Consider the following 26,802-nt stretch of genomic DNA (forward strand, 5'->3'; position numbering starts at 1 on the left):
AATGAGCACACAAACATGCAATATCACTTCACCTTCCAAGTCCCCTCTGAGTAGTCCCCACGGACACGCCCACTCCTGTTATAACTACAGATAGCCTCTGGCCTTCCTCCAAACAGCTACAGCAGGACAGCGGTGAGGCTGTGTCTGCCTCTCTGACTGCCACCCCAGCAGCACATGCCTCTTGAAACCAGGGAGAGCCCCACTGTCCCTCATCTCTCCAGCCACGACTGCTATCTACTAGCCACTCCCCTGTAACTGGCACTATCTTGAGTTGCATCCTTGAGGGCCAGCCTGCCAAAAGGATACAGGTCCTCCCATCCTCATTTGTATCCATGCTGGCCAGGGGTGATACTGCCCAAAAAACAGGACACACCACGCCAGTCAGAAGTGTAGCCTGTACAATGCCAAGGCTAATCCGGGGATACAGGTAAGACCCTCTGTGGCAAGCCCTCCTCAGATGAGCTCCCCCCGCAAGGTGACCTCAGGTGGAGAACCTAGAAGGTTACCTCGCATTAGGGTAAGCACTGTCCCTTTGTAGATGCCTCGGATCCCAGATTCCTGGTATAGCTTCTTGGCACAGTCCAAGGCCCCACTGTACTTGGTTTCTCCCGAAGAAGCCTGAATCTGAGAGGGAGGAAAAAGTCATCAAGTCAGTAGCAGCAACATCAGAGTCACAGACTCAGCAGGTTACAGGTTACAAGGTGAGTGTGGGAGTGGTCATTATTAGACCAATGAAAGACTGCTCTGTCAAACTGCTAGTTATTTGGAACATAGAATATTGGTGGAAATCACTGGGAAATAAGGTTAAATGAAAATATCACAAAGTATCCACACACAAGAAAAAAGTCAACAGAGGAGCTGGAAAATATGTGGAGGAACTCTCTCAAATACAAGAGCATTCCCGATAAAGCCAGTTGGAAGGTCATTCACTTATTCCTTCAACAAATATCCACTGAGCACCAAATCCATCCCAAGCTCTCAGAGATCGGGAAGCTCGGTCAAGGAAAGGTGAACAGGAAAGAGCTGTTCAGAGCTCTAAGTGCCATGACACAGATCCTGTGCAGAGCCGGGGGAGGAGCAAGGAGAGGCCCCCATACCAGTCTCAGGGATCCAGGCCCTAAGACACAAGAGCTTGAGTAAGGCAGGCAGGGGTAATTCCAGAAAAGATCTGAGACAAAGAACCCCACACAAGATCCACAGCGAGTACAGAGCCAAGAGGAATCACAACACACAGAGGCATCAACCAAAGAATAATTAAAGCTGGAGAGTTAAGGGGCACCTGGGTGGCTCAGTGGGTTAAGGCCTCTGCCGTCGGCTCAGATCATGATCTCAGGGTCCTGGGATCGAGCCTCACACCGAGCTCTCGGCTCATTGGAGAGCCTGCTTCCTCCTCTCTCTCTCTCTGCCTGTCTCTGCCTACTTGTGATCTCTGTCTGTCAAATAAACAAAATCTTAAAAAAAAAAAAAAGTGGAGAGTTAAGCCTTAACAGTTCCAAGGAGAAACATGAAATAAACATATAAGTTCAATAATTTTCCTACATACCAGCAATAACAATTTGAAAATAATGCAGAGGAATCCTATTCTAAAGATATTCTTTTTTTTTTTTAAAGATTTTATTTATTTATTTGGCGGACAGAGATCACAAATAGGCAGAGAGGCAGGCAGAGAGAGAAGAAGGGAAGCAGGCTCCCTGCCGAGCAGAGAGCCTGAAGGAATCCTATCCTAAATAGCAATAAAATATATGTGCGTCAAACAGTAATAGGATTTGCATAAATAAAACTCTAAAGCACTCCAAGGAACATAAAAAAAAAAAAAGAGAGAGAGAGATGAATAGAGTCATCATTCTGGTTAGGAAAGTTTTTCCTTGGAAAGACTTCAATTTTTCTAAAAATAATAAATTTAAGACAATGTCAATCAAATAGTAATGGCTTTTTAAAATATAACTTCCCCCAATGATCTGGGCACATGTAAATCTGGTATGTCTGAGGAACAGCAAGGAGACCCACGTGACCAGAGGACACTGGAGCTGACTCACGGTGACGTGGGGGCCAAAGAGGATCGGAATGGAATTGATATCTTATTGTGAGAATCTTCTCACTGTTATGTGATGAAGGTGACCTGGAGCAATGTGGCTGCAAATGGAGGGATGAGAAGGGATAGACCTGGCATACGCTGAAAGCAAGCTTAACTGTTCAATAGATGGGACATGTACGGTGAGAAAAGAGAGGCATCTCGGATGACTCCTGTGATTTAGAGCCGAACAACTAGAAGTATGGTTGCCACAACTGATGTGGAGAAGGTTGTAGGTGGAGCAGTTATTGGAGAAGACTAGGAGCTCATTTTTGCACATGATGACACTGAGGTGCCTATTAGCATCCAAATGGAAATGTTGGATAAACTAGTATGGAGTTCAGGAAAAGCCTGAGTTGGAAATATAAATTCTCCCTGCTGAAGTGCAACAAAAAACCCCAGATGTTATTTTTATTTAATTTTGGGGGGGGGGGGCAAAAAAGGTGGTTTTATTAAAGCATGAGACAGGACCCGTGGGCAGAAAGAGCTGTCAAAAACCCTAGACTTTATTTTTAAAGCAAAAATGAGAAGACTCTGAAAGTCCAAAGAAAAAGAGAGACTGGCTAGGAGACTCTGAACTTGAGGAATGACTTGGTGGTGAGTTCCTTGGATTTTCTTTCTGATATATCTCAGATCTGGGGCTGAGGAAACTGGCAATCCAGGAATGCGAACAAGCATAGACCAGAAAGAAGCCCCAACAAAAGCCTGTGTTCTCTAGACAAAGGACCAAGAAAGGGTCAGCTTAGAAAGATAAAAAAGTTTTAGACAATAAACACTCAACTCTAGCCATACACCATAAAACAAAACCACACCAGCAAACACCAAGTGGGGAACTTGGACTTCCACCCTTGCAGGGCTCTAACAAGGCACCCAACATGCTGTCAGGGTGGAGTCGGAGAAGGCCAGGTAGGGAACTAGGACTTTCATCCCTGACAGCCAGTAAACAGCACCCTCCTATCGGATGGGGTCAGTGGAGACACTGGAACTCCCACACCCACCCAGCAGTAAAAAGAAGTGCCCCACCCTGAGGTGCCAACAGAGGCCAAGTCGGGAACCTACACTTCTATCTCCACCTGGCTATAACAAGGCAGCATTCTTCCCTTTCCTGCTGGAAAAAGCCAGCTAAAATAGAAAATACGTTATTTACATAACATGCAAATAACCAGGTTTCAACTAAAATCACTCATCATACCCCAAACCAGCTAGACCTCAAACTGAAAGGAAAAAGACAAGCAAAAGATAACAGAGATGTTACTGTTATCTGACAAATATTTGTTTTGTTTTGGGTTTTTGTTTGTTTATCTGACAAAGATTTTAAAGCAGCCATGGTAAAAATCCTTCAATAAGTAAAAATATGTTTGAAACAAATGAAAATATGGAAAAGCACACCAAACAAATAAAGTCTTAGCACGGAAATAGAAGATGTAAGGAAGAACCAAATGGAAACTATATAATTGAAAACTACAACTGGAAAAAGAAAAGGGAAAAAGAAAAACATAACCAAAATAAAAAACTCAGTGGATGGCTCACTCAGGAGCAGAACAGAGGTGAGCCTGGGTGGCTCAGTTGGTCAAGCATCTGCCTTCAGCTCTTTGAGTCCTGGGATTGAGCCCTGAATTGAGCCCCACCTCCAGCTCCCTGCTCAGCAGTGAGTCTGCTTCTCCCTCTCCCTCTGCCCCACCCCCCTCATTCTTTCCCTCTCTCAAATAAATAAATAAAATCTTAAAAAAAAAAAAAAAAAAAAAAAGAGCAGAACAGAGGCAAGAGAGAAAAAAAACACTGGAAAACACAACAATGGAAAATACCCAGTCTGAACAACAGGAAGAAAACAGACCGAAACAGATTGAACAGAACCTCAAGACTTGTATGACTATAACAAAAAAATCTAGTATTTGTGGCCTCGGGGTCCCAGAAGGAGAGAAGAAAAGACAACAGGACTGAAAAGGTACTTGAAGAAATCATTGCCAAAAGGTTCCTAAAACTTTCTCAATGTGCAAAACATACACACAGATTCAAGAAGCTGAGCAAATACTAAACAGAAAAAACCCAAGTAAGTGCATGCAATGACACATCAAAAATGAACTTCTGAAAACTAAAGATACAGAAAAAATTCTTGGGGTGCCTGGATAGCTCAGTCAGTTAAGCATTCAGTTAAGCATCTGACTTTTGATTTTTGGCTCAGGTTATCTCAGGGTTGTGAGATCGAGCACTGCATTAAGCCCCGCTTAAGATTCTCTCTCCCCCTCTGCCTCTGCCCTTCCTCCCATCTAAAAAAAAAAAAAGAAAAAATCTTAAGATCAGCTAGAGGAAAATGACACCTTACCTAAACAATCAGAAAGACCACAGAAACTAGGGACGATAGAAAGAAATGGCACAGTATCTTCCAGGTACTGAAAGAAAAGAATTGTCAACTCAGAATCCTACGTCTAGCAAAAATATACTTCAGAAATAAATGGGAAATCAGGCATTCTTAGATAAAGGAGAACTAAGAATCTATCACCAAAAGAAGACCTACCCCAAAAGAATATCTGCCCCCCCAAAAATAGTGAAAGGAAGTTCTCTACACAGAAAAATGAAAGAAGAAACCCTGAAACATCAGGGAAGGAAGCAAGAACATAGTAAGCAAAATTACAGGATGTTGCATAATGATACTATGAGGGACATTATATAGTAATAAAAGGGTCAATCTACCAAGAAGACACAGCAATCCAAAATGTGTATGTAACAAACAAGAAATCTACAAATGACCGTGCAACAAAACTGACAGCACTAAAAGGAGAAATAGACAAACCAGCAATTATACTTGGAGATTTCAACTCCCTCTATCGACAAACTAGTAAAACAAAAAGACTGAAAACCAGCAAAGATAGAGAAGAACTCAATACCATCAACCAACAGGATCTAACTGACATTTACAGAACCCTCCACCAAATGAGAGCAGAATACACATTCCTTTCAAGTGTCCATGGAGTACTCACTTGTGCAGCACATACACTAAAAATCAAGGGTCCATGGAACATACCGGATAGACCACAGGCATAAAACAAGCTTCAAGAACTTTAAAAGATTTTAAATAATACAGAGTTATGTCTTCTGATCACAATGGGCTTAAACTAGAAATCAATAATCTCCAATACTTGGAAATTAAACAACACTCTTCTAAATAATTCAAAAAGGAAGTCTCAAAGGAAATTAGAAAACACATTGAACTAATTGGCAATTAATACGTAAGTTAGAAGTGCCTGGCTGGCTCAGATGGGAAAGCATGCAACTGCTGATCTCAGGGTTGTGAGTCTGACTCCTATGCTGGGTACAGAGATTACTTAAATAAGTAAATAAATTTTTAAAAATACACACACACATATGTGTGTGTGTGTGTTTGTGAGACACAACTAAAGCACTGCTAAGAGGAAAGCCATTAGCACTGACTGCATACATTAGAAAAGAGGAAAAGACTCAAATCAACCATCTAAGCTCTCACCTAAAAAACCCTTCAAAAAGAAAAGCAAACTAAACCAAAAACAAGCAAAAGGAAGGAAATAATAAAGATATGAGCAGAAACCAATGTAATAGAAAACAGAAAAAGAGTTGAGGAAATCAATAAAACAAAGAGTTGTTTTCTTGAAAGAATCAAAAATATTAACAAACCTCTAGTGAAGCTGACAAAAAAGAAAGAAAAATCACAAATTACCATACCAGGAATAAAACAGAAGATATCACCACAGACCCTGTAGACATCAAAAGGATGATAAGGGAATGCTACAAACAACTCTACACAGACAAATTTGACAACACAGATGAAAAAACAAAAACATAAACTACCACAATTTGCCCAACATGAAGTAAGGAATTTGAATAGCCCTGTAACTATTAAGAAAATTGGATTCATAATTTTAAAACACCTCCCCAAATCCCTAAGCCTAGATGGTTTCATCATAAAATTCTATCAAATGTTTAAAGAATTAACACCAATTCTATACAATCTCCCTCCAAAAACAGAAGGGGGAACACTTCCTAATTCTTTTTATGAAAATAATATTATCCTGAAACCAAAACCAGATAAAATAATACAGAAAAAAATGACGGACTAAAAATCTTTCATGACTATAGTTGTAAAAATCTTTAACAAAACATAAGTAAATAGAATTCAGCAATATACAAAAAGAATCATACAACATGTTCAGGTTGGTGGGTTTGTTCCAGTAATGCAAAGTTAACAGGTTAAAGAAAGACCACATTGCGATTACATCAATCAATGCAGAAAAGTATCTGACAAAAGTCAATATCCATTCATGATAAAATTCTCAGAAAAAAAGAGTAAAAGAAGGTAAACTTCTCAACTTGATAAAGAGCATCTACAAAAAAAAAATACATCTAACATATTTAATAATGAAATAATGAATACTTCTCTGTAAGAGTGGGGACAAGGCAAAAATGTCCATTCTTGTCATTCTTATTCAACATAGTTCTACAAGTTCTAGCCAGTGAAATAAGGAAATAAAGGTTAAACAGATCAGAAATGAGGAAATAAAACTCCGTATTTGCAAATGACATGACTCTATACATAAGAAATCTCACTGAGGGGCGCCTGGGTGGCTCAGTGGGTTAAAGCCTCTGCCTTCGGCTCAGGTCATGATCTCAGGGTCCTGGGATCGAGCCCCGCATCGGGATCTCTGCTCGGCAGGGAGCCTGCTTCCTCCTCTCTCTCTCTGCCTGCCTCTCTGCCTCCTTGTGATCTCTCTCTGTCAAATAAATAAATAAAATCTTTAAAAAAAAAAAAAAAAAGAAATCTCACTGAGAGCCCCACATCAGGCTCTCTGCTCAGTGGGAGCCTGCTTCCCCCTCTATCTCTGCCTGCCTCTCTGCCTACTTGTGATCTCTGTCTGTCAAATAAATAAATAAAATCTTAAAATAAAAAAAAAAGAAATCTCACTGATTCTATTTAAAAAAAAAAAACCCTAGAACTAACAAGGGATTCAGGAAGGTCACAGGACATAAGATTAACATACAAAAATCAACTGTATTTCTATAAACTAGCTATGAACATGTAGATAACAAAATTAAAATTACAGTACCATTCACAGTGCAATTTTTCAAAGTCAAAAAAGAGAGAAGACTTAGGAACTAATATAAGAAAACATGTACAGGACTAATATGCTGAAAATTACATACTGCTGATGAAAGAAATTTAAAGTTCTAAATAAATGGAAAGATATACTATGTCCATGAATTGGAAGACTCAAAGTAATAAGTCAATTCCATCCAAAATGGCCTATAGATTTAACATAAGTTTTAGCAAGATTTTTCCCAATTTTCTTTTTTTTTTTAAGATTTTTATTTATTTGAGGGGTGCATGGGTGGCTCAGTGGGTTAAAGCCTCTGCCTTCAGCTCAGGTCATGGTCCCAGGGTCCTGGGATCATGCCCCACATCGGGCACTCTGCTCAGCAGGGAACCTGCTTCCCCCTCTCTCTCTGTCTGCCTCTCTGCCTACTTGTGATCTCTGTCTGTCAAATAAATAAATAAAATCTAAAAAAAAAAAAAAAAAAGATTTTATTTATTTGAGAGAGAGAGAAAGCAAGCTAGCACAAGCCAGGAGGGAGAGGCAGAGGGAGAAGCAGACTCCCTTCCTAGGAGCCCCACATGGAACTCAACCCCAGGAGGGACCATGACCCAAGTTGAAGGCAGACGCTTAACCTACTGAGCCACCCAGATGCCCCTTAATTTTCTAGATCATCCTAAAGTTTATATGAAAATACAAAGGAAATAGAATAGCCAGAACAAGTTTGTTTTGTTTTTTTAAAGAATAAAGTTGGAGGGATCAGACTACTAAATTTTAAGACTTAGTATATGCTTGTATTAATCAAGACTATAGTATTAGTGGAGGGATAAACACATAAAATCAATGAAAGAAAATACAGCACACAAATATGCCCAATTGATTTTTTTAAAAGATTTATTTATTTGAGGGGTACCTGGGTGGCTCAGTCATTAAGTGTCTGCCTTTGGCTCTGGTCATGATCCCAGGATCCTGGGATCGAGCCCCGCATTGGGCTCCCTGCTCGTCAGGAAGCCTGTTTCTCCCTCTCCTACCCCCCACCTTGTGTTTCCTCTCATGCTGTGTCTCTCCTCTCTCTGTCAAATAAATAAATAGAATCTTTTAAAAAAATGTTATTTATTTATTTGAGGGAGAGACAGAGCACGAATTGGGGAGGGGAAAAGGGAGAGGGAGAGAATATCAAGCAGACTTCCCACTGAGCACAGAGCCCAACAATGGGCAGGGCTGCACAGGGCTCAATGTCAACACCTGACAATCACGACCTGAGCCAAAACCAAGAGTTGGGCGCCTAACCAGCTGAGCCACCCAGGTGCCCCTTAAGAGAGTATTTTGAGCAAACAATTTTAATTTGGGGGCACCTGACTTCAGCTCAGGTCATGATCTTGGGATCTTAGGATCCAGCCCCACATGGGGCTCCACACTCAGTGAAGAGTCTGCTTGGGATTCTCTCTCCCTCTCCCTCTGCCCCTCCCCTTGCTCAAGCACATGCTCTCTCTCTCTTTCTCTCACTCTCACTCTTTCTCTCTCTCTCAAATAAAACAAATGAATAAAATCTTTTTAAAAAGAGACTCTGTTGGGGCACCTGGGTGGCTCAGTGGGTTAAAGTGGGTTAAAGCCAAAGGTTAAAGCCTCCTTCAGTTCAAGTCATGATCTCAGGGTCCTAGGATCGAGCCCTGCATCAGGCTCTCTGCTCAGTGGGGAGCCTGCTTCCCCCTCTTTCTCTGCCTGCCTCTCTGCCTGGTTGTGATCTCTCTCTGTCAAATAAATAAATAAAATCTTAAAAGAGAGAGAGAGACTCTGTTAAGAGGATGAAAAGGCAAACTATAAACTGGGAGAAAATATTTGCAAATCATGTATATGTCAAACAACTAGTTTCTAGAATAAAGGACTCTCTCAAAATGCAATTAAAAAAATTCAATTAGAAAACGGACAAAAACATGAACAGACATTTCACCTAAGAGGATACACAGCAAATAAGCATTGAAAAGATGTTCAACATCTTCAGCTGTTAGGTAAATACAAATTAAAATGAGATATTACTACACACCTATCAGGATGGCTAAAATTAAACATAGTGACAGCACTAAACATTGGCAAGGATGCAGAGAAACTGGACCACTCATTCATTGCTGGCAGGAATATAAAATATAAAAAACTAAGCAACAGTTTGGCAGTTTCTTTAAAAAATAAACATGCAGCTACCATATGACTCAATTTGTACTCTTGGGCATTTATCCCAGAGAAATGAAAACTTACTTTCTTAGAAAAGCTTCTGGGGGCGCCTGAGTGGCTCAGTTGGTTAAACAACTGCCTTCGGCTCAGGTCATGATCCTGGAGTCTCAGGATCGAGTCCCGCATTGGGCCCCCTGCTCAGGAAGGAGTCTGCTTCTCCCTCTGACCTTTCCCCTCTTGTGCTCTCTCTCTCTCTCTCATTCTCTCCCTCTCAAGGAAATAAAGAAAAGAAAAGAAAAGAAAAACTTCTGAACATGAATGTTTAAACCATCTTTATTCCCAATCTCTCTGTATTATTATGATTTTTTCCTTTGTATTATTTTTTACAACTGCCCAGAGATCTAAAATTGTCTCAAAATAAAAAGTTTAATTTAGGGACGCCTGGGTGGCTCAGTTGGTTAAGCAGCTGCCTTCGGCTCAGGTCATGATCCCAGCGTCCTGGGATCGAGTCCCACATCGGGCTCTTTGCTCAGCAGGGAGCCTGCTTCTCCCTCTGCCTCTGCTGCCACTCAGCCTGCCTGTGCTCGATCGCTCTCTCTCTCTCTCTCTCTCTCTCTCTCTGGCAAATAAATAAATAAAATCTTTAAAAAAAAAGTTTAATTTAAAAAATACACAAAATTGTAATAAAGCTTCTACTGTCAAAAGCTAAAAAAAATACACAAAGTTAAATGACAAACACAAACCATGAAACAGGCTTGCCCCGTACAATAAGTAATTAACAATTACAAAGCTTTTGTAAGTCAAAAAACAAATGAGCAAAGAACACAAAGAGGAACTTCACAATGGAAAAATACAAACAATGAATATTCATCAAAATAATTAACCTCACCACCATTTAAAAGCATGAAAATTTAAAACAATGCCAATTTTTCACTGGCAGAGATTGTAAATTAGATGATGCAGAGTTTGCTGGTAAGTGGTTGCTCTTCTATTATTGACTGGAATAGAAAGTGACAGGCCAATATAGTGGGATCATTTGGTAATAGGTATTAAAAACTTTTTTTTTTAGGGATGTGTCAGTGGCTCAGTCCGTTGTCTGCCTTCAGCTCAGGTCATGATCCCGGGGTCCTGGATAGAGTCCCACATGGGGCTCCTTGCTCAGCGGGAAGCCTGCTTCTACCTCTGCCTGCTGCTTCCCCTGTGTGTGCCCACTCTCTGACAAATAAATAAATAAAATCTTTTAAAACACACACACACACACACACACACTTTTTTTTGTTGTTTAAGATTTTATTTATTTATTTGACAGAGAGAGACACAGCGAGAGAGGGAACACAAGCAGGGGGAGAGAGAGAGGGAGAAGCATGAGAGAGGGAGAAGCAGGCTCTCCGCCAAGCAGGGAGCCCAACGTGGGGCTCGATCCCAGGACCCTGGGATAATGACTTGAGTCAAAGGGAGACACTTAACAACTGAGCCACCCAGGTGCCCCAACACACACTTTTTTTAAAAAAGATTTTATTTATTTATTTGACAGAGAGAGAGATCACAAGTAGGCAGAGAGGCAGCAGAGAGGGGGAAGCTGGCTCCCTGCTGAGCACAAAGCCCTATGGGGGACTCGATCCCAGGACCCTGAGATCATGACCTGAGCCGAAGGCAGAGGCTTAACCCACTGAGCCACCCAGCAGCCCACTTTTTATTTTTTAAGTATACACCTTATGGGGTGCCCAGGTGGCACAGTCAGTTAAGCATCCAACTCTTGGTTTTGGTCATGATCTCAAGGTCATGAGATTGAGCCCCATGTCAGGCTCCATGCTCAACATGGAGTCTGCCTGGAATTCTCTCTCCCTCCCCCTCTGTCCCTCCCCCTCGTTCTCTCCCTAAAATAAATAAATAAATCTTTTAAAAAAAAGTATACACCTTTAAACATAATAATTTCAAGTCTGGACATTTACTCTAAGAAAATAATCAGGTACATACACAAACACTTATTTAGCAAAATCTTCACTATCATATATAATTTGTCATGCCCCTAGATAAGGGATTATTGGGCAAATGACAGCCATGTAATGAAATAATACACAGAACACAATGCTTCAGAAAAATAACCACACAAAAAATTAGGATACATCAAATGAAAAAAGCACGTCATAAAACTAATGCATTACATGACCCCAATTTTATTTCAAAAGTTAGTATTTCTTAATATACATGTTTACCAAAAAGATCAGAATTCACAAAGAAACCCTAACAGTGGTTACCTCAGTGGGATGGTATCATGGGTGAGAAATACATTTTTTTTCTTTGTGCTTCTCTGCATTATCCAAATTTTCTAGCAAGAATGGTGTGTTAAATTACTTCAACCATTAGAAGAAAATAGCAGTAACTTTTTTTTTTTGTTTTAAAAGGAGCCCTGTGTGGTAAGGCAGGCAGCCAGTTCATAGCCGTGGCCTCTGAAAGGCCAGGCACTCCAAAGTCAGTGCTGCACTGAGAATTTGGGCAACTGTAGAGACATAAGATACAATGGGCAGAAGCAGCCTCCCTTCCACCTCTGACCAGACATGACTCACCTTTCAGAGTTCCTGAAGTAGCTGTTAATAAGAGTGGATAAGTCTGGAATGACACGTCACAGGTGTGACATTTTGGTTGGTTTGTTATACTGTCCTGGTTCTCGATTCTACTACGATTGCTTCCATGTTCCTGAAAATCTTGAAACTGTTTTGCACACCTGATCTGAAGCCTTTATAAAGGGTGAAAGGACATAAACATCCACACAAAATTGTGCACTGAATGGAAAAAGCTAGCCGCCTCCCCCCAGATGACAACCCCCAAACCCCAGATCCCACCCCTTACCTGTAACAAGCACTTGATCCGTTCTCCAGGGGTCATAATTCCTGTGGTGAATACACCAGACAACATCCCAGCTGCAAATATTTGGGGGTAGCTGTATTGAAAACAAAAACCAGAGGCAAACACCGGTGACTAACTACACAGGACAGAGGCAATCCCGGCAAAGAGGATGACTTTCTAAGAAAAAATAGGGGGTTAGAGGATTCACTAAATGGGTGATGGGCATTAAGGAGGGCACTTGTTGGGATAAGGACTGGGTGTTATAAGTAAGTGACGAATCACTAACTTCTACTACTCAAACCAACACTACACTCTCTGTTAACTAACTTGAATTTAAATTAAAAAGAAAAAATAATAAATAAGCACTTGACTAGGCAGAAGCCCAGCACAAATAAGTCCTATTTTGCACAAAAGCCAAGTTCTAGGTGTATTCTGATGTCAAATTTCCCAGGGCAAATTTCTCAGTGTCAAGAACAGTATGAGCTTGGTCAACAAGGCCCCCACACTCCCCCCCCAACCTCCCAACCCCCCACCCCCAGCACACCTCAGATGTCCTCGCCCATGGGAGGAACTTTATAGTGAGACACAGTTCCCTCCCTGGGCCTGCCCTGCACCATGACTACACACAACATTTTAGGCTTCACTGAGCCTTGATTTCCCATTTGTAAAATTCAGGGTGGTGGGGAAAAGCCTCTAACTCAAGGTCTGGGTCTCAGTTGACCCCAGTTCTCCCCCAGTATCACTTCCTCTGGACCACCAAGGCCCTGAGAACATTTTAAGCCAAGACACAAGCATGACACCATCATGGATGGGGGCTAGACATCATGGATGTCTGAGAAAGGCCCAGACAGGGCTGGTACCCAGATAGGCATGATGGGTTCTGTGGCCCTCTGTGCTGGGAATGGTTGCCCAGTGGCCAGACACCCAGATCCTCACCCTGACCCTCAAAGAATGAACCACCCCCAGTATTCAGAGGAGACTGAGTCTCCAGGCATCTATAGCTCACAGCTGTCTGTGCTACTCTGCCATCTCCTTTTCTTTCTGGGATTAGTAATCAAGGGTGGCCAGGAGGCAATGGAGCACAAAGCCATAATTAGTATTTCAAAAGAGCCTCCGCAATTAAAAAAAAATGTTGCTGAAAATCTTCAGTTACTCGCCAGAGACTCAGGCCCCTCCTGACCCCAAGCCTCTGCCTGCTGAGCCTTCAAGCAGGTCCCCCCAACAAGGAGCCCAATATCTGGAAAGCAGATGTCAAATGGGGGTAGGGAGACAGCTACTGCAGGTCCTTCCCTCCAGGCAGGGCATCAGTTTCAACGGACCTGTTCTTTCCATATTCTCACCCCAGGCAGGGCCCACACATGTACCTTAGGCAGACAAGTCTAGCACACAGATTGACTGTGTAACAGTCAAGAGACTTGCTCTCATGCGGGGCCTCCCTCACAGGCTCAGTTCACACTACTATCCTCAAGAGAAGCCCTCTCTGCAACTGAACTTCCCCTCATGAGACCAAGTATTCTTTGCAAGATGCCCATACCCCAGGTCAGGTACACACCTGTCTCCTGGGAGTAAGGACTTCCCTCCGAATGGGGTCTCTGTGTGTGCACAGGGTACTCTGTAGCCACTCTATGACTACCTGGCCCTTTCTGCCACCTCCCACCCGAACCCCAGGTTGGCATCTGTGAGTCTGGACTTCTTGGGCATCCACTCCGTGGTCCTGGTAGTGCTCATTTTCACACTCTCCCTAAATACCACTCCAGGGAGGGGAAGATGGCAGGGCTGAAGTTCAGAATTTAGAACACGGAAGGATTATAAGGGTGGGGTCCCAAGTGTCTCAATCTTTGCTCAAGCAGGAAGGGTGTTTCTCTACACACTGATGTGACCGCACAGGCAACATAAGCCATAGGCCACAGTACTAACAATGACCCCACTGGAGGTTTTAGTGCATGGTCCTGGTACAGCTAGGAGCTGGCACATGAGCTGGAAGACCAAGTGCTCAGAGAGGACATGTGTCCATGGGATATCTGACTGCCAACAGTCAAATACAGCTTCAAAAGGACCCCATACATGCCCACATTTGCAGCCACCCGTGGCTGTTAATAGAAGCTGGGCACATTTAAGGGTCACAAGGACTCCAGAAATAGTTTCACATTACAAGCATCTCTATCTATGTCCTAGACCCTTACTCAGCATGCTGTGGCCTGAAGTAGTGACAGAAAACAACCATATAACACCCTGGGCTTCCTCCTTTGAGCTCCTGGATCTCAAGTCTGGCTAGCCTCTGGGGGTCCTGTGCTGCCTGCAGCCCCTCCCAGGAGTTGTCACCTTGCAAGTCTCAGATGAGCCACCCTGCCATCCACATTTCCATTCAGAATTCCCCTGCACCCCCAAGAAGCTGGTTTTATGTAAAGTACAGCACAGGGAATATAATATAGTCAATAATATGGTAACAACTTTGTATGGTGACAGATGGTGACTGTACTTACCAGGGTGAGCACTTTATAATGTACAATATTGTTTAATTACTATGTTATACACCCAAAACTAATATTATATGTCAACTACACTTGAATCAAAAGTTAAAAAATGGGGGCACCTGGGTAGCTCAGTAAGGGAGTATGTTTTTCCCTCTGACCTTTCCCCTTCTCATGCTGTCTCTCTCTCTCTCACTCTCTCCCTCAAATAAACAAAAAAAATTTTTTTTTAAGTTTAAAAATGTTTAATTTTTTAAAAGTTGACCTATTTGGGGGAGCCTGAGTGGCTCAGTGGGTTAGAGCCACTGCCTTTGGCTCAGGTCATGATCCCAGGATCCTGGGATCGAGCCCCGCAACAGGCTCTCTGCTTAGCAGGGAGCCTGTTTCCCCACCTCACTGCCTGACTCTCTGACTGCTTGTGATCTCTTGTCTGTCAAATAAATAAAATCTTTAAAAAAAAAAAAAAAAAATTGACCTATTTTTATTAACTACTTTGTAAATCCTGGGCTATAATCCTGACTCATCTGCCTCTTCACACTCAAATCCAACTTCTTAAAGCTTATGAAAAGAAGATACACTAATTTATTGCACTTAACAGAGAAACTGGTATTTCAAATAATTATAATCATGTTATAAAAATGATGTAAAACACAAGTTGAGAACTGCCCGTTTCCCAACCAGGTGATGGAAAACAAGGCTGCCACTGTCTTTACTGCAGGACCGGGAACTGTTTGTGGCATTTTACACACATAGCATTCAGACATCCTGATTCCCTGGGGTTGATATTACTAACATCCCTAGTCAGTGACACTACTTCACAGAAGAAATTATGACAACCTGGTAGGGAGGAGGGGGGAGGGCTTTGGGTTATTTTCTTTTTCCTTTTGTTTCACAGGGCAAAAGACACTCCAGTGCTTCCCTCATGTGGAGCAACCAGGAGCCGGGATTAGGGGCCCAGAGGACAGCCGCTCCCTATCTGCTGAGATTTTTTCCCTTTAACCCATGTCACATCACCAGGCAGAACAGCTTCAAGTGCTCCTGACCTGAAGTACTCACCTAAGTACATCCTCTGGGCATTTCTGTTGCAGTTTCTTCCCCAAACCAAACCCAAAGAAGCACACGGCGAACATGGGGGTGACCCCAATGATGGGGGCAGCCATGCCCCGATATAGCCCCGTGATGCCCTGCAAGGAATCACAGAGCAGAAGCTGTTTATAGACACAACTACCCTTCGTACAGCTGAAATGAGGGAGTAGTGTGTCCTCTAACCTGTGGCTTCCTTCCTTTAGCTCTTCTCCAAGCAAAGAGAGCTTTAAATAGGAAGAAAACCCCAGAAATAGTTGTCCTCTTATACACTGCTGAAGAAACTGGAAACAGCTTTCATCCTGGAAGACAGTCCGGCAATATGCAGCAGACTCTTTCACCAGGAAATTCTCTGTCGAGAAATTTATTCTAAGAAAATACTCAGAGATGTAAAAATGGAATGACATCAGGCAATTATATGCTCTCAAGACTTTGGAATAGACCAAAAAACTCCCAATGAGGACACTACCAAGACAAATTATGGGAATTCCATGAATGGACTATCACAGCCATTAAATCGCACTGTAACAGGAGAAGAGACTACTAGGTCTACTTAGAGACCACTAAAAAAGCAGGCTAAAAAACAATGTGATCTGACTTTCTTGGGGTGAGATGACAGGTAATTAAGAAGTTTTGGGGAGCACCTGGGTGGCTCAGTGGGTTAAGCCTCTGCCTTCGGCTTAGGTCATGATCCCAGGGTCCTGGGATTAAGCCCGGCATCAGGCTCTCTGCTCAGCAGGGAGCCTGTTTCCCCTTCTCTCTGCCAGCCTCTCTGACTATATGTGATCTCTCTCTCTCTATCTCAAGTAAATAAATAAAATCTTTAAAAAACAAAAAAAGAAGTTTTTGTATTTTCCAAGTATTAAGACATGGGGGCTTTATTGTTAGAAATAATAGTAAGACTGCACATCAATTTTCAGTTTTCAATACAGTTTTTTCAATATAGTTTGGTGATAAAATCAACTATGTAGTAGCCAATAAATAGACAAATAGATAATATCCCCACAAACAAGGTTAGCAAACCAGGGAAGAGGAAGCTTTGGGACCTAGGAGACCAAGTGTTTAACCAAAGAGAGGTGAATGGGGTTTCCAGGATGGCATTGAGTACTGTCAGTCTGAAAAGGAGCCAATCCACCTGGGAGTATGAAGACGGAGGACTCCAGAAGGGATGTTTTCAAGAAAAACAAAGCAAAACAACTCACATAGAACAACAGATTTAACTGTTTCGGCAGTGTGGAAAACCAAACAGAAAAGTACTCCACAGAGCTTTTCAGATACAGGATAACAGAGACAGTGATTCAAAGAAACACAAGAGGGGCGCCTGGGTGGCTCAGTGGGTTAAGCCGCTGCCTTCGGCTCAGGTCATGATCTCAGAGTCCTGGGATTGAGCCCCGCATCGGGCTCTCTGCTCTCTAGGGGAGCCTGCTTCCTCCTCTCTCTCTCTGCCTGCCTCTCTGCCTGCTTGTGATCTCTCTGTCAAATAAATAAATAAAATCTTTAAAAAAAAAACAAAGAAACACAAGAAAAAAAACCGACACAATTACTAACCCAACCTCAAGAAAAACAGTCACACAAGAAATAAAATATGCCTCATAGTATATTACTTAACTTTTAAACATATAAAAAGCTGTAATCATGAAAACAGTGAACTAGATTAAACCACAAAATATAAAATTATATGGGCAGGGCAGAAAGAAGGGATAAAGAAATGTAAGACTTAAAATCATCTACCACAAACAGGTAGCTAAAACATATAAAAACGTATAAAATATAGTAGTAAATGTATATTATTTAGGTAGAAACAGCATAAACTGGAAGAGCTGAAAACAGTTGCCTCTGGAGAGTGGGGCATAAATCACTTTGCTACTTTGTTACAAGCCTTTTAATAACAAACCCAAGTGTTTGTATCACTTCAATACAAAATAAGGAATAATTTTTTAAAGATTTTGTTTATTTATTTGAGAAAGAGAGAGAGAGAGAGCACAAGCAGGGGGAGCAGCAAGCAGAGGGAGAGGAAGAAGCAGACTCCCTGCTGAGCAAGGAGCTGGATGCCGGCTAGATCCCAGGACCACCTGAGGCAAATGCAGATGCTTAACCAACTGAGCCACCCAGGTGCCCCAAAAAGGAATACTTTTAAAAACAAATATTAAAAACAAATTATTAAAAACAAATATAAGGGGCGCCTGGGTGGCTCAGTGGGTTAAAGCCTTTGCCTTCAGTTCAGGTCATGATCCCAGGGTCCTGGGATCGAGCCCCACATTGGGCTCTCTGCTCAGTGGGGAGCCTGCTACCCCCTCTCTCTCTGCCTGCCTCTCTGCCTACTTGTGATCTCTGTCTGCCAAATAAATAAAATCTTTAAAAAATATATATTAAAAGGCACCTGGGTGGCTCAGTCAGTTGGGCATCTGGCTCTTGGCTCTCTGCCCCTCCCCCAGCTTGTGTACTTGCACACCCTCACACACACTCACACACTCTCTCTCAATAAACAGGTAAAATCTTTAAAATATATACATATATGTATATATATATATATATATATATATATATATATACACATATACATATATATATATATATATATAAACTGTTCCTTCAGGCACCTGAGTGGCTCCGTTGGTTAAGTGCCTGCCTTCAGCTCAGGTCCTGGGATTGAGTCCCACTTTGGGCTCCCTGCTCAGTGGGGAGTCTGCCTCTCCCTCTCCTTCTATCCTTACCCCTCTAGTTGTGCTTTTGCTCTCTCTCAACTAAATAAATAAAATCTTAAAAAAAAAAAAGCTGTTCCTTAAGAGAGAGCTGCAGGTAGGGCACCTGGGTGGCTCAGTCCATTAGGCATTGGACTCTTGACTTCAGCTCAGGTCCTAATCCCAGAGTCTTGAGATTGAGCTCCACATTGGGCTCACAGTCAGCGCAAAGTCGGCTTATCCCTTTCCTTCTGTCCACCCCCCGCCCCGGCTCATGGTCGCATACACTCTCTCTCAAATAAATAAATAAAATCTTTAAAAGAGAGAGAGAGTTGCAGGAGAAACGGAATGGTGCTACACACTGGGAGGGTCCACAGACACAGGCTGAAGAACCTTCTGTCTGCAGACTCTGGACATTCACAACCAGCCTTCTACAGGGGCCAGCTGTACCAGTCAGCACTCCTGGATCTTACAAAGGTCTAACATTGCCACAGACTATAAGCAGGCTCTCTTGAGGACAAAGGGCAAAGGCAGTAAACAGGAAAGAAGGGGAAAGAGAAGGTTCTGAGGAGGATCTACAAAAGCAGCATGTGACAAGTCCTTCCAAAGCCCACAGCTCCCCACCGGGGTTGAGAAGGACGCCCAAGTCCTAACCCATGCCTCCTGACAACTCCACTAGCCTTCCTTGCACTACATAGGCCCACCCATTTCCATGCAGCACCAAGGCCTCCAGTAGCTTCAGAAAGCAGAGAGCTCGGCGCCTGGGTAGCTCAGTGGGTTAAAGCCTTTGCCTTCGGCTCGGGTTGTGATCCCAGAGTCCTGGGATCGAGCCCCACATCAAGCTCTCTGTTCTGTGGAAAGTCTGATTCCTCCTCTCTCTCCCTGCCTGCCTCTCTGCCTACTTGTGATCTCTGTCTGTCAAATAAATAAATAAAATCCTTAAAAAAAAAGAAAGAAAGAAAGAAAGAGAAAGAAAGAAAGAAAGAAAGAAAGAAAGAAAGAAAGAAAGAAAGAAAGAAAGAAAAGAAAGCAGAGAGCTCAAGTTGCATGGCAAAAATCAGGGGCGTGCACACATATGGATTAAGGAAGCCTATTCAACTCTGCAGGGAGTTGGGTTTATACAAGCCATTCTCACCAGCCCCCAGGACCCAGCACACTGCCAAGCCACTAAACAGGTGTTCAATGTTTGTTGACCAAGAGGCATGTAATCCCATCTCTCTTCCTCCAGGGCCGAGGACTCTGAACAGACCCAGACCCTAACGCCTCAATCAAACACTGGTCAGATTCCGTTCTTGGGCAGCACAAAATTCTGTAAGAACGCCTCACAGAAGAAAAAGGCAGCACCATCTCCGGCATGGATCCTACAGGAACCCTGGGACCAACTTCTATCCCAGGGCTGAGCCCATCACTTACCAACATCCCCTCTTTATCTGGGTGACATCTACTTCTCAGTTTCCGTACATTTAGTAAGAATTATATGTTTAACAGAGTATTTATAGGAGAGTTGTATTTTAGGAAGCAAAGGAAAAGTTCTCAAGGTCTTTTAACATACGTGTTAATGAAGTGAGCAATAAATATCACTAATAAAAAAAACTTTTTAAAAATTCTGTGTTTTCAGGGGTACCTGGGTGGCTCAGTCAAACATCTGCTTTGAGCTCATCATGATCCCAAGATCCTGGGATGGAGCCAGGCTCCCTGCTCAGTAGGGAGTCTGCTTATCCCTCTCCCTCTGCTCTTCCCCTAACCCCCCTCCCGTGCTCGGATGCTTTCTTTCTCTCTCTCTTTCTCAAATAAATAATAAAATCTTTAAAAACAAATAAATGAATAGGGGCCCCTAAGTGGTTCAGTCAGTTAAGTGTCTGCTTTCAGCTCAGGTCATTATCCCAGGGTCCTGGGATTGAGTCCCACATTGGGTTCCCCCTGCTCTGTGGGGAGCCTGCTTCTCCTTCTCCCTCTGCTTGCTGTCCCGCTGCTTTTGCTCTCTTTCTCTCGCAAATAAATAAATATTTAGAAATAAATAAAATCTCATGTTTCCACTCTAAGAGATATCTAAAAAGTTATTATGTAATTCAATAACCCCAAACCAACTTATTGTCTTTGTCTAGAGGTTTGAAGACTCATCGGCCTCCCTCACTGTTCACCAGATTGCCTGACTTTTCCTCTAGACTTCACATGAACTTTTTTTTGACTACACTTTTTTTCTTTTCTTTTCTTTTTTCCTTTCTTTCTTTCTTTTTCTTTTCTTTTCTTTTTTTTTAAGTATGCCCAATGAAGGGCTTAAACTCGTGACCCAGAGATCAAGATTCACATGCTCCACCAACTGAGCCAGCCAGCAACCCCAAGACTTTACATGAACTTCTGACACTGACCTCTATTAAACCTAGAGATCCAGATTTGTATTTTCTTCCATTTCACATCTCTAATGATTTCCTGTGGTCTAATTCTGTCTTCCAAATGAGAGAACCATTTTATTAGCTTCAGTCTTCCATATAAAACAGTGGCTGGAACTATCAAAGACTCCAGCGCAACCATAAGAGAGCATAGGATGGCAGGATGAGACAGCAGGAGCTGTGGGTTATCCCCGCAGAGGGATAACAAACCAGCTCTGTGAATGTGGTCCTCTGAGTAAGAGGAATGCCCAGCACTTAGATACCATACCTCTCTAACAAGAGTCTTCTGGAAACAGTCAAAGGTCCCAGAATACATGGGTGGCTGTCCAGGCAAACTCGGGGGCTGTGTCTGCAGTCGGACCTGAAACCAGAAGTTAAAATACAGTCATCTCCCAGAAACAGAACTGCCTGTCAAACTCTGAACAGAGAAAGCTGTGCCTGTGTACATGTCTTTGGCGTTCATTTAACCTGCTAGATTCAGACTTCTTTTTCTTCCAGTTTATTCAAAGTCTGCACTCAAAGGTCATGAGTACCATGCTTTTTTCCCCCCTTCATCCAGTTACTTCCACCATTTATTTCTTACTTAATGGATTCCACAGTGACCCATGGGATAGGTATTCCCAGCTTACAGATGGGAAGACTGGGTTTAGGGAGTTCAAGTGATGTGCCAGTAAAAAGGCCTGGCTGATGCAAAGCTCCAGCTCTAGCCAACTCCCCCCTTTCATTTGTGATGGCATGCTGGAGGTTAGGTAAGGTACTCCACAGAGGCATTCTGGAATAACGTGGATTTAATCCTACTTTTCTTGGTTCTCACCCTTCTCAACCTTCTGGTATACCCAATGCATCAAACTATGTCTTCTTCAAACCTCCCTTCTTACAACTTCCTCTTTTGTCTCCTTTTCTACTCCAGGCATTCTTCAAGGCTTAGCGCCCTACCTATCTGGTCCACATCAATTTCAGAAAATTCAGATTGCAGGGCTTCAGCTTCTGCTCAGTGATGACTATCATTTAGTCATCTCCAAACCTTCTTTCCCATCTTTTTTTTAAATTAATTAATTTATTTGACAGACAGAGATCACAAGTAGGCAGAGAGGCAGGCAGAGAGAGAGAGGTAGAAGCAGAGCAGAGAGCCCGACGCGGGGCTCAATCCCAGGACCCTGGAATCATGACCTGAGACAATGGCAGAGGCTCTAACCCACTGAGCCACCCAGGCACCCCCTTCTTTCCCATCTTTAGGGCTGCCCTTCCAACTGCCTGGAGAAGATCTCCCTACTCAAATCACCTCTGGAATCTCACCTTCCTGATGAATGTGCCATTTGTGCCAGAGCCACCTAGCCACCCTCTTTCTCAGAATTTGAAACCATAGCATCACCTCTGACTACCTCCTGTTGCTGTTACGACATGGGCACCAAGTCTGTTAAAGTAGTCTTTCAAGATGCTTCCAGAATCCTAATTTCTTCCTCTCTGAGTCCTTTCCCAGGGCAAGTTCTAACCCATCCATACACGGTGTAGTGGTTTTCAATTATGTCCACTAATTCTTTAACGCTCTTTCCCCTTCGAAGGTAAATCCTAATTCAATCCCCTTAAATGTGGACCAGACTCAAGTGAGCTCACTTCTATCAAGTAGAATGTGGTGGTATTGATGCTATATGACTTCCAAGGCTAGGTGATAAAAAGGCCAGCTTCTGCCTATCTCTATCTCAGGTTATCTGCTTTGGGAGAAGTCAGACACCACGTCATTAGGACACTCAAGCAGCCTAGAGAGGCCATGTGCGGAGGAAAGAAGGCCTCCTGACACAGCCAGCATGAAAGTGCCAGTATGTGAATGAACCACATGGAAGTCAACCCAGATGACTGCAGTCCCAGACAACACCTATTGTAGGGGGAGGTGAACTGTCTTTAGTTCAGTTTTTTTTTTTTTTTTTAAAGTAATTCTATACCCAACATGGCAGCCAAACTCATCACCTCAAAATCAAGAGTCATATGCTCTCTGATTCTTGATTTCGACTCAGGTCATGATCTCAGGGTTCTGGGATCAAGCCCTGCATCAGGCTTCCCACTCAGCGGGGAATCTGCTTCTCTTCCTCGATACCTCTGCCCCTCCCCCTGCTTGTGCTTGAGCACACTCTCTCTCTCTCTCTCTCTCTCTCTCTCAAATAAATAAATAAATATTTTTTAAAAAAGAGACACATGCTCAGGGCACCTGGGTTGCTCAGTCATTAAGTGTCTGCCTTCACCTCAGGTCATGATCCCAGGATCCTAGGATCAAGTGCCACATCAGGCTCCCTACTCGGCGAGCCTGCGTCTTCCTCTCTCTCTGCCTGCTGTTCTCCCTTCTGTGTGCGCTCTCTCTCTCTTTCTCTCTCTCTGTGTCAAATAAATAAATAAAATCTTTATTTATTTAAAAAGAGTCATACGCTCTACCAACTAAGCCAGTCTGGCAGCCTGGTTCAGTATTTTTTTTTTTTTAAGATTTTATTTATTTACTTGACAGAGAGAGATCACAAGTAGGCAGAGAAGCAGGCAGAGAGAGAGAAGAGGGGAAGCAGGCTCCCTGCTGAGCAGAGAGCCCAATGTGGGACTCGATTCCAGGGCCCTGAGATCATGACCTGATCCGAGGGCAGAGGCCCAAACCAACGAGCCACCCAGGTGCCCTCAGTATCTCTTTTTAATAGTGTTATTAACATATAATTTACATACCAAAAATTCTCTCTCTTAAAGTACACAATTCAATGGTTTTTAGTATTTTGAGTTGTGCAACCTTCCTTACAATCAATTTAGAATATTCTCATCACCCCAAAAAAGAAATGCCACGCCATTAGTAGTTACTTCCCATTCCTCTCTCCTCTCAGCTCTTAGCAAACACCTACCATCTCTATAAATATGCCTGATATTCACCAAATATTAAGTCCTTTGCCCATTTTTTAATTGGCCTATTTGTCTTTTTATTGAGTTACAAGAGTTCTTTACATATTCTGGATCCCAGCCAATATCTGGAACCTCACAAGTGACCCTGAGCCAGGCCATCTGCCTAAGCTGCCCCCAAAATCCTACCTCACAAAGACTACGAGAGTTAATGACTACTTTTGTTTCATATCAGTATGTTTTGGGGTAAGTTGTTACACTGCAATAGATAACTGATACACCCCGTTACTTCTGCAGTCTATTTCCTGGCTCTTTTTCCTGCTCCGAGTTCTTGGGCTTCCAAGTCCTTCTCAGGTTGCTATCATACAAACCTTTCAAAACACCATTTCAGCATGCTGTTCCTCTGTTTCTTTAGAATCTCTTATCCTTATATTTGTTAAGGCCTTATAGGTCACCATAAGGCATCACTCTCTAGGCAATGGAGAGAACATGCAATTCTAAACTCAGAGGACAGAACGGTAGAAATCTCCAGAGGCTCCCACTGCTTTAGATCTAAAATCCCTTATATTGGCCTTCGAATCCTCCATGGTCAGGCATAACCTCCCTTGCTTGGTAGGCAGGGAGAAAGGTATCAAAACTGCTCATCCCTTTTTTGTGATTTTGTTTAAATCTCATCCTTGTCCCATCATGACCTCCTCCAACCAAGTCAGCAAGAACATTAAAGTACCCCAGGGCTGATCTTATTTTACAGCCTGACTCCCACTGCCAAGCCTGTAATCTGCCTTCACTCTTGCCCTCCCCACGCCCAGATGTCTGGGTTTTTCTACTTCTCTAGTCAGAATTCAGCCAGCCCTTAGGGACCTGCCATACAGCCTTTCCAAACTCCCAACTCTGAAATACCACAGTTCTTGTCTTCTCAGGCCACAACTAGTGATCTTGGACCTCAGAAGGTGCCCCTAGACCAGGCTTTGACTGGAGCCCATGTGGCTCTCTGAGGTCAAAAGGATGGCAATCAGTAATCTATGGTTTTGTTTAAGCTTAGAACAGGCCTTCTGGCTGATAAAAACACCAGGGAACATTTTCAGTCATTTACACTTCGGTACAGAGATAACTGGGCTCTTCCTGAGAGTGACATCTGTGGGGAGGAAGGGCAAGAGGATACAAAAGTTAAGAGCAACATTTGTGCAAGGCAGCCAAGAAGGGTTTTGTTTTCTTTCAAGAGAAGTCCCAAATGCCTAAAACTAACAAGATGTCTGGCTCCATGGATCAACAGTAGGATGAGAGACCAGACAATTCTTCTCTTAGCAGACAGTGCTGCCTACAACAACCATTTTCTGGGAAGCACTAACACACACAGCATTTACCATAAGCTGAATAAACATCTGATTCACCTTTCACAGTGCTCTAACCAGCCTGGTTGTTTTAATCCTGATCTTCCTGTAGAATGACTCCAGCTCTTTCCCAGATGAAAGGCAGCAAAGAGGTTGCTGCCCAAACCTGCCAAGAGGAAGTGTCCCCAGAGCTATCTCCTGGGGGAGAAACCCAACCAATATTCTAATAAGTCCTCTACACAGACTTCCCACTCTGCAAGACTCATATCTCCCCAGAGGCCCACCCTCCACATGATCTGTCAATTTCCTCCAAATGTGTGTCCAGAAATAATGATAGAAAACTCAGATAGGGGCGCCTGGATGGCTCAGCGGGTTAAAGCCTCTGCCTTCGGCTCAGGTCATAATCCCAGAGTGCTGGGATCGAGCCCCACAATGCATTCCCAGCTCAGCAGGGAGCCTGGTTCTCCCTCTCTCTCTGCCTACTTGTGATTTCTGTCAAATAAATAAATAAAATCTTAAAAAAGAAAAGAAAACTCGGATAAAGTTTTGAATGCTAAGTTACAGGGCAGGGACTTTGGTCTCCAGGCAGGCCTTGCTAGAAGTGTTGCAGGGGGAGGAACTGAGTTGAGGCAGGATGCGAAGACGACCTGGGAACTAGCCCTGATGAGTTTCCTTCCCAGAGCCTCAGTTTGATTAGGGCTTCCTCATGTGGGAGTTGTGAGGATCATCCCGGCCCTGGAAGAAATCGGTCGCTTGCTTTCCTTGGAAGCGACTCCATCTCTGAGGTTATCGTCACTTTCCACAGGAAGCCTATTAGGCTAACAGGAGGTAATAGGCTGAAGATGGCCAACCCCTTCTCTGCAGCGGAAAAATGAGGAGATGGTGATGGGTGCTCAGAGAATGTGTCAAAAGGCATCTCTAGGATAACTGCACCTCTGCCTAGCTCTCTCCCTGAGGAGGGCTTTAACAGGTGACCTGTTTCAATCCTGCTGATAATGTTATAAGGTTTGCAGATAATCAGAGCTTGGGGGGTAGGGGTGGGTTTTCTTTCCTGTTCCCAAAGAAGTGGCGCGGGGTCGGGAGAGGATGCCGGACAGAGAACTTTAAATCAGAGCCCTTAATGGACGGTTAGAGGCTGCTCTCTCTGTGCTGTCTGTCTCTTTGGGGCTCAAGGAACAGCCCCCCTCCACTCCCCGACCCCGCTCCTCCCGCCCCTCCGATCCTCGAGAAGAGTTAAAGGGAGATTCCCTAGACTTCTCATTTAAGTTCCCACGGGCCCCGCTTCTATCCTGGGCTATGCCTCCTGGGAGACGCTGCACTCTGCGCCCCTCCCGGGCCTCCTCCCTCCAGCCGGCGCCCCAGCCTCCTCGCACCTTGACCGTGTCCAGCGGGTGCCCCACAAATACTAGGCACATGCCGCCAAAGCCGCCGGCCAGCAGGTTCTTGAGCGGGCTGATGGGCTTCGCTTCGTCTGCCATGGTCGGTCCGTCGGCCTTGCCGGCAGTGTGTCGGTCTGTTCCGGACGCGTCCTGCTCCACAGGCCCAGCCACAGCGCTCGCAGCGCCAACCTTTCACCCACTTTCGGGTGGGCGGGGCAAGAGCTGGGACTGGTTGAGAGGAGGGCCTAGGCAGCCTGGTCTCGCTTCCGCCGGGAGGGCGGCTTCCGGTAAAGGCCCCGCCCCCGATGGGCGTGGTTCGAGAAAGCGGAGTTGGCACCCATACCCTCTGAGCGGTGTTTGGGAGCGCGGGCGGTTAGATTTACTCCTCCAGGAAGTCTTCTCGGACTTGAATGTTTTCTATTCTGGGCTCCAATTCCTCCAGTCACTCCACTGAG

At 43.6% G+C, this 26,802-nt stretch overlaps 1 protein-coding gene across 1 annotated transcript in view; it reads right to left on the reverse strand.

The window, feature by feature from the left end:
- The window catches only part of LOC111144018 (solute carrier family 25 member 20), a 29,452-nt gene extending 2,850 nt beyond the window's left edge, over positions 1-26,602 (reverse strand). The window contains exons 1-5 of the mRNA XM_022498083.1: positions 26,342-26,602; positions 21,041-21,133; positions 15,675-15,802; positions 12,151-12,241; positions 507-624 (exon numbers count right to left, since the gene is read on the reverse strand). Of these exons, the coding sequence (XP_022353791.1) occupies positions 507-624; positions 12,151-12,241; positions 15,675-15,802; positions 21,041-21,133; positions 26,342-26,446 (535 nt within the window). The 5' untranslated portion in view covers positions 26,447-26,602. The remainder of the gene's footprint in view (positions 1-506; positions 625-12,150; positions 12,242-15,674; positions 15,803-21,040; positions 21,134-26,341) is intronic.
- Positions 26,603-26,802: the final 200 nt, after the last annotated feature.

This window comes from Enhydra lutris, unplaced genomic scaffold (genome assembly GCF_002288905.1).
Source record: "Enhydra lutris kenyoni isolate GAN:26980312 unplaced genomic scaffold, ASM228890v2 scaffoldscaffold10, whole genome shotgun sequence".
Lineage (NCBI taxonomy): Eukaryota > Metazoa > Chordata > Mammalia > Carnivora > Mustelidae > Enhydra > Enhydra lutris.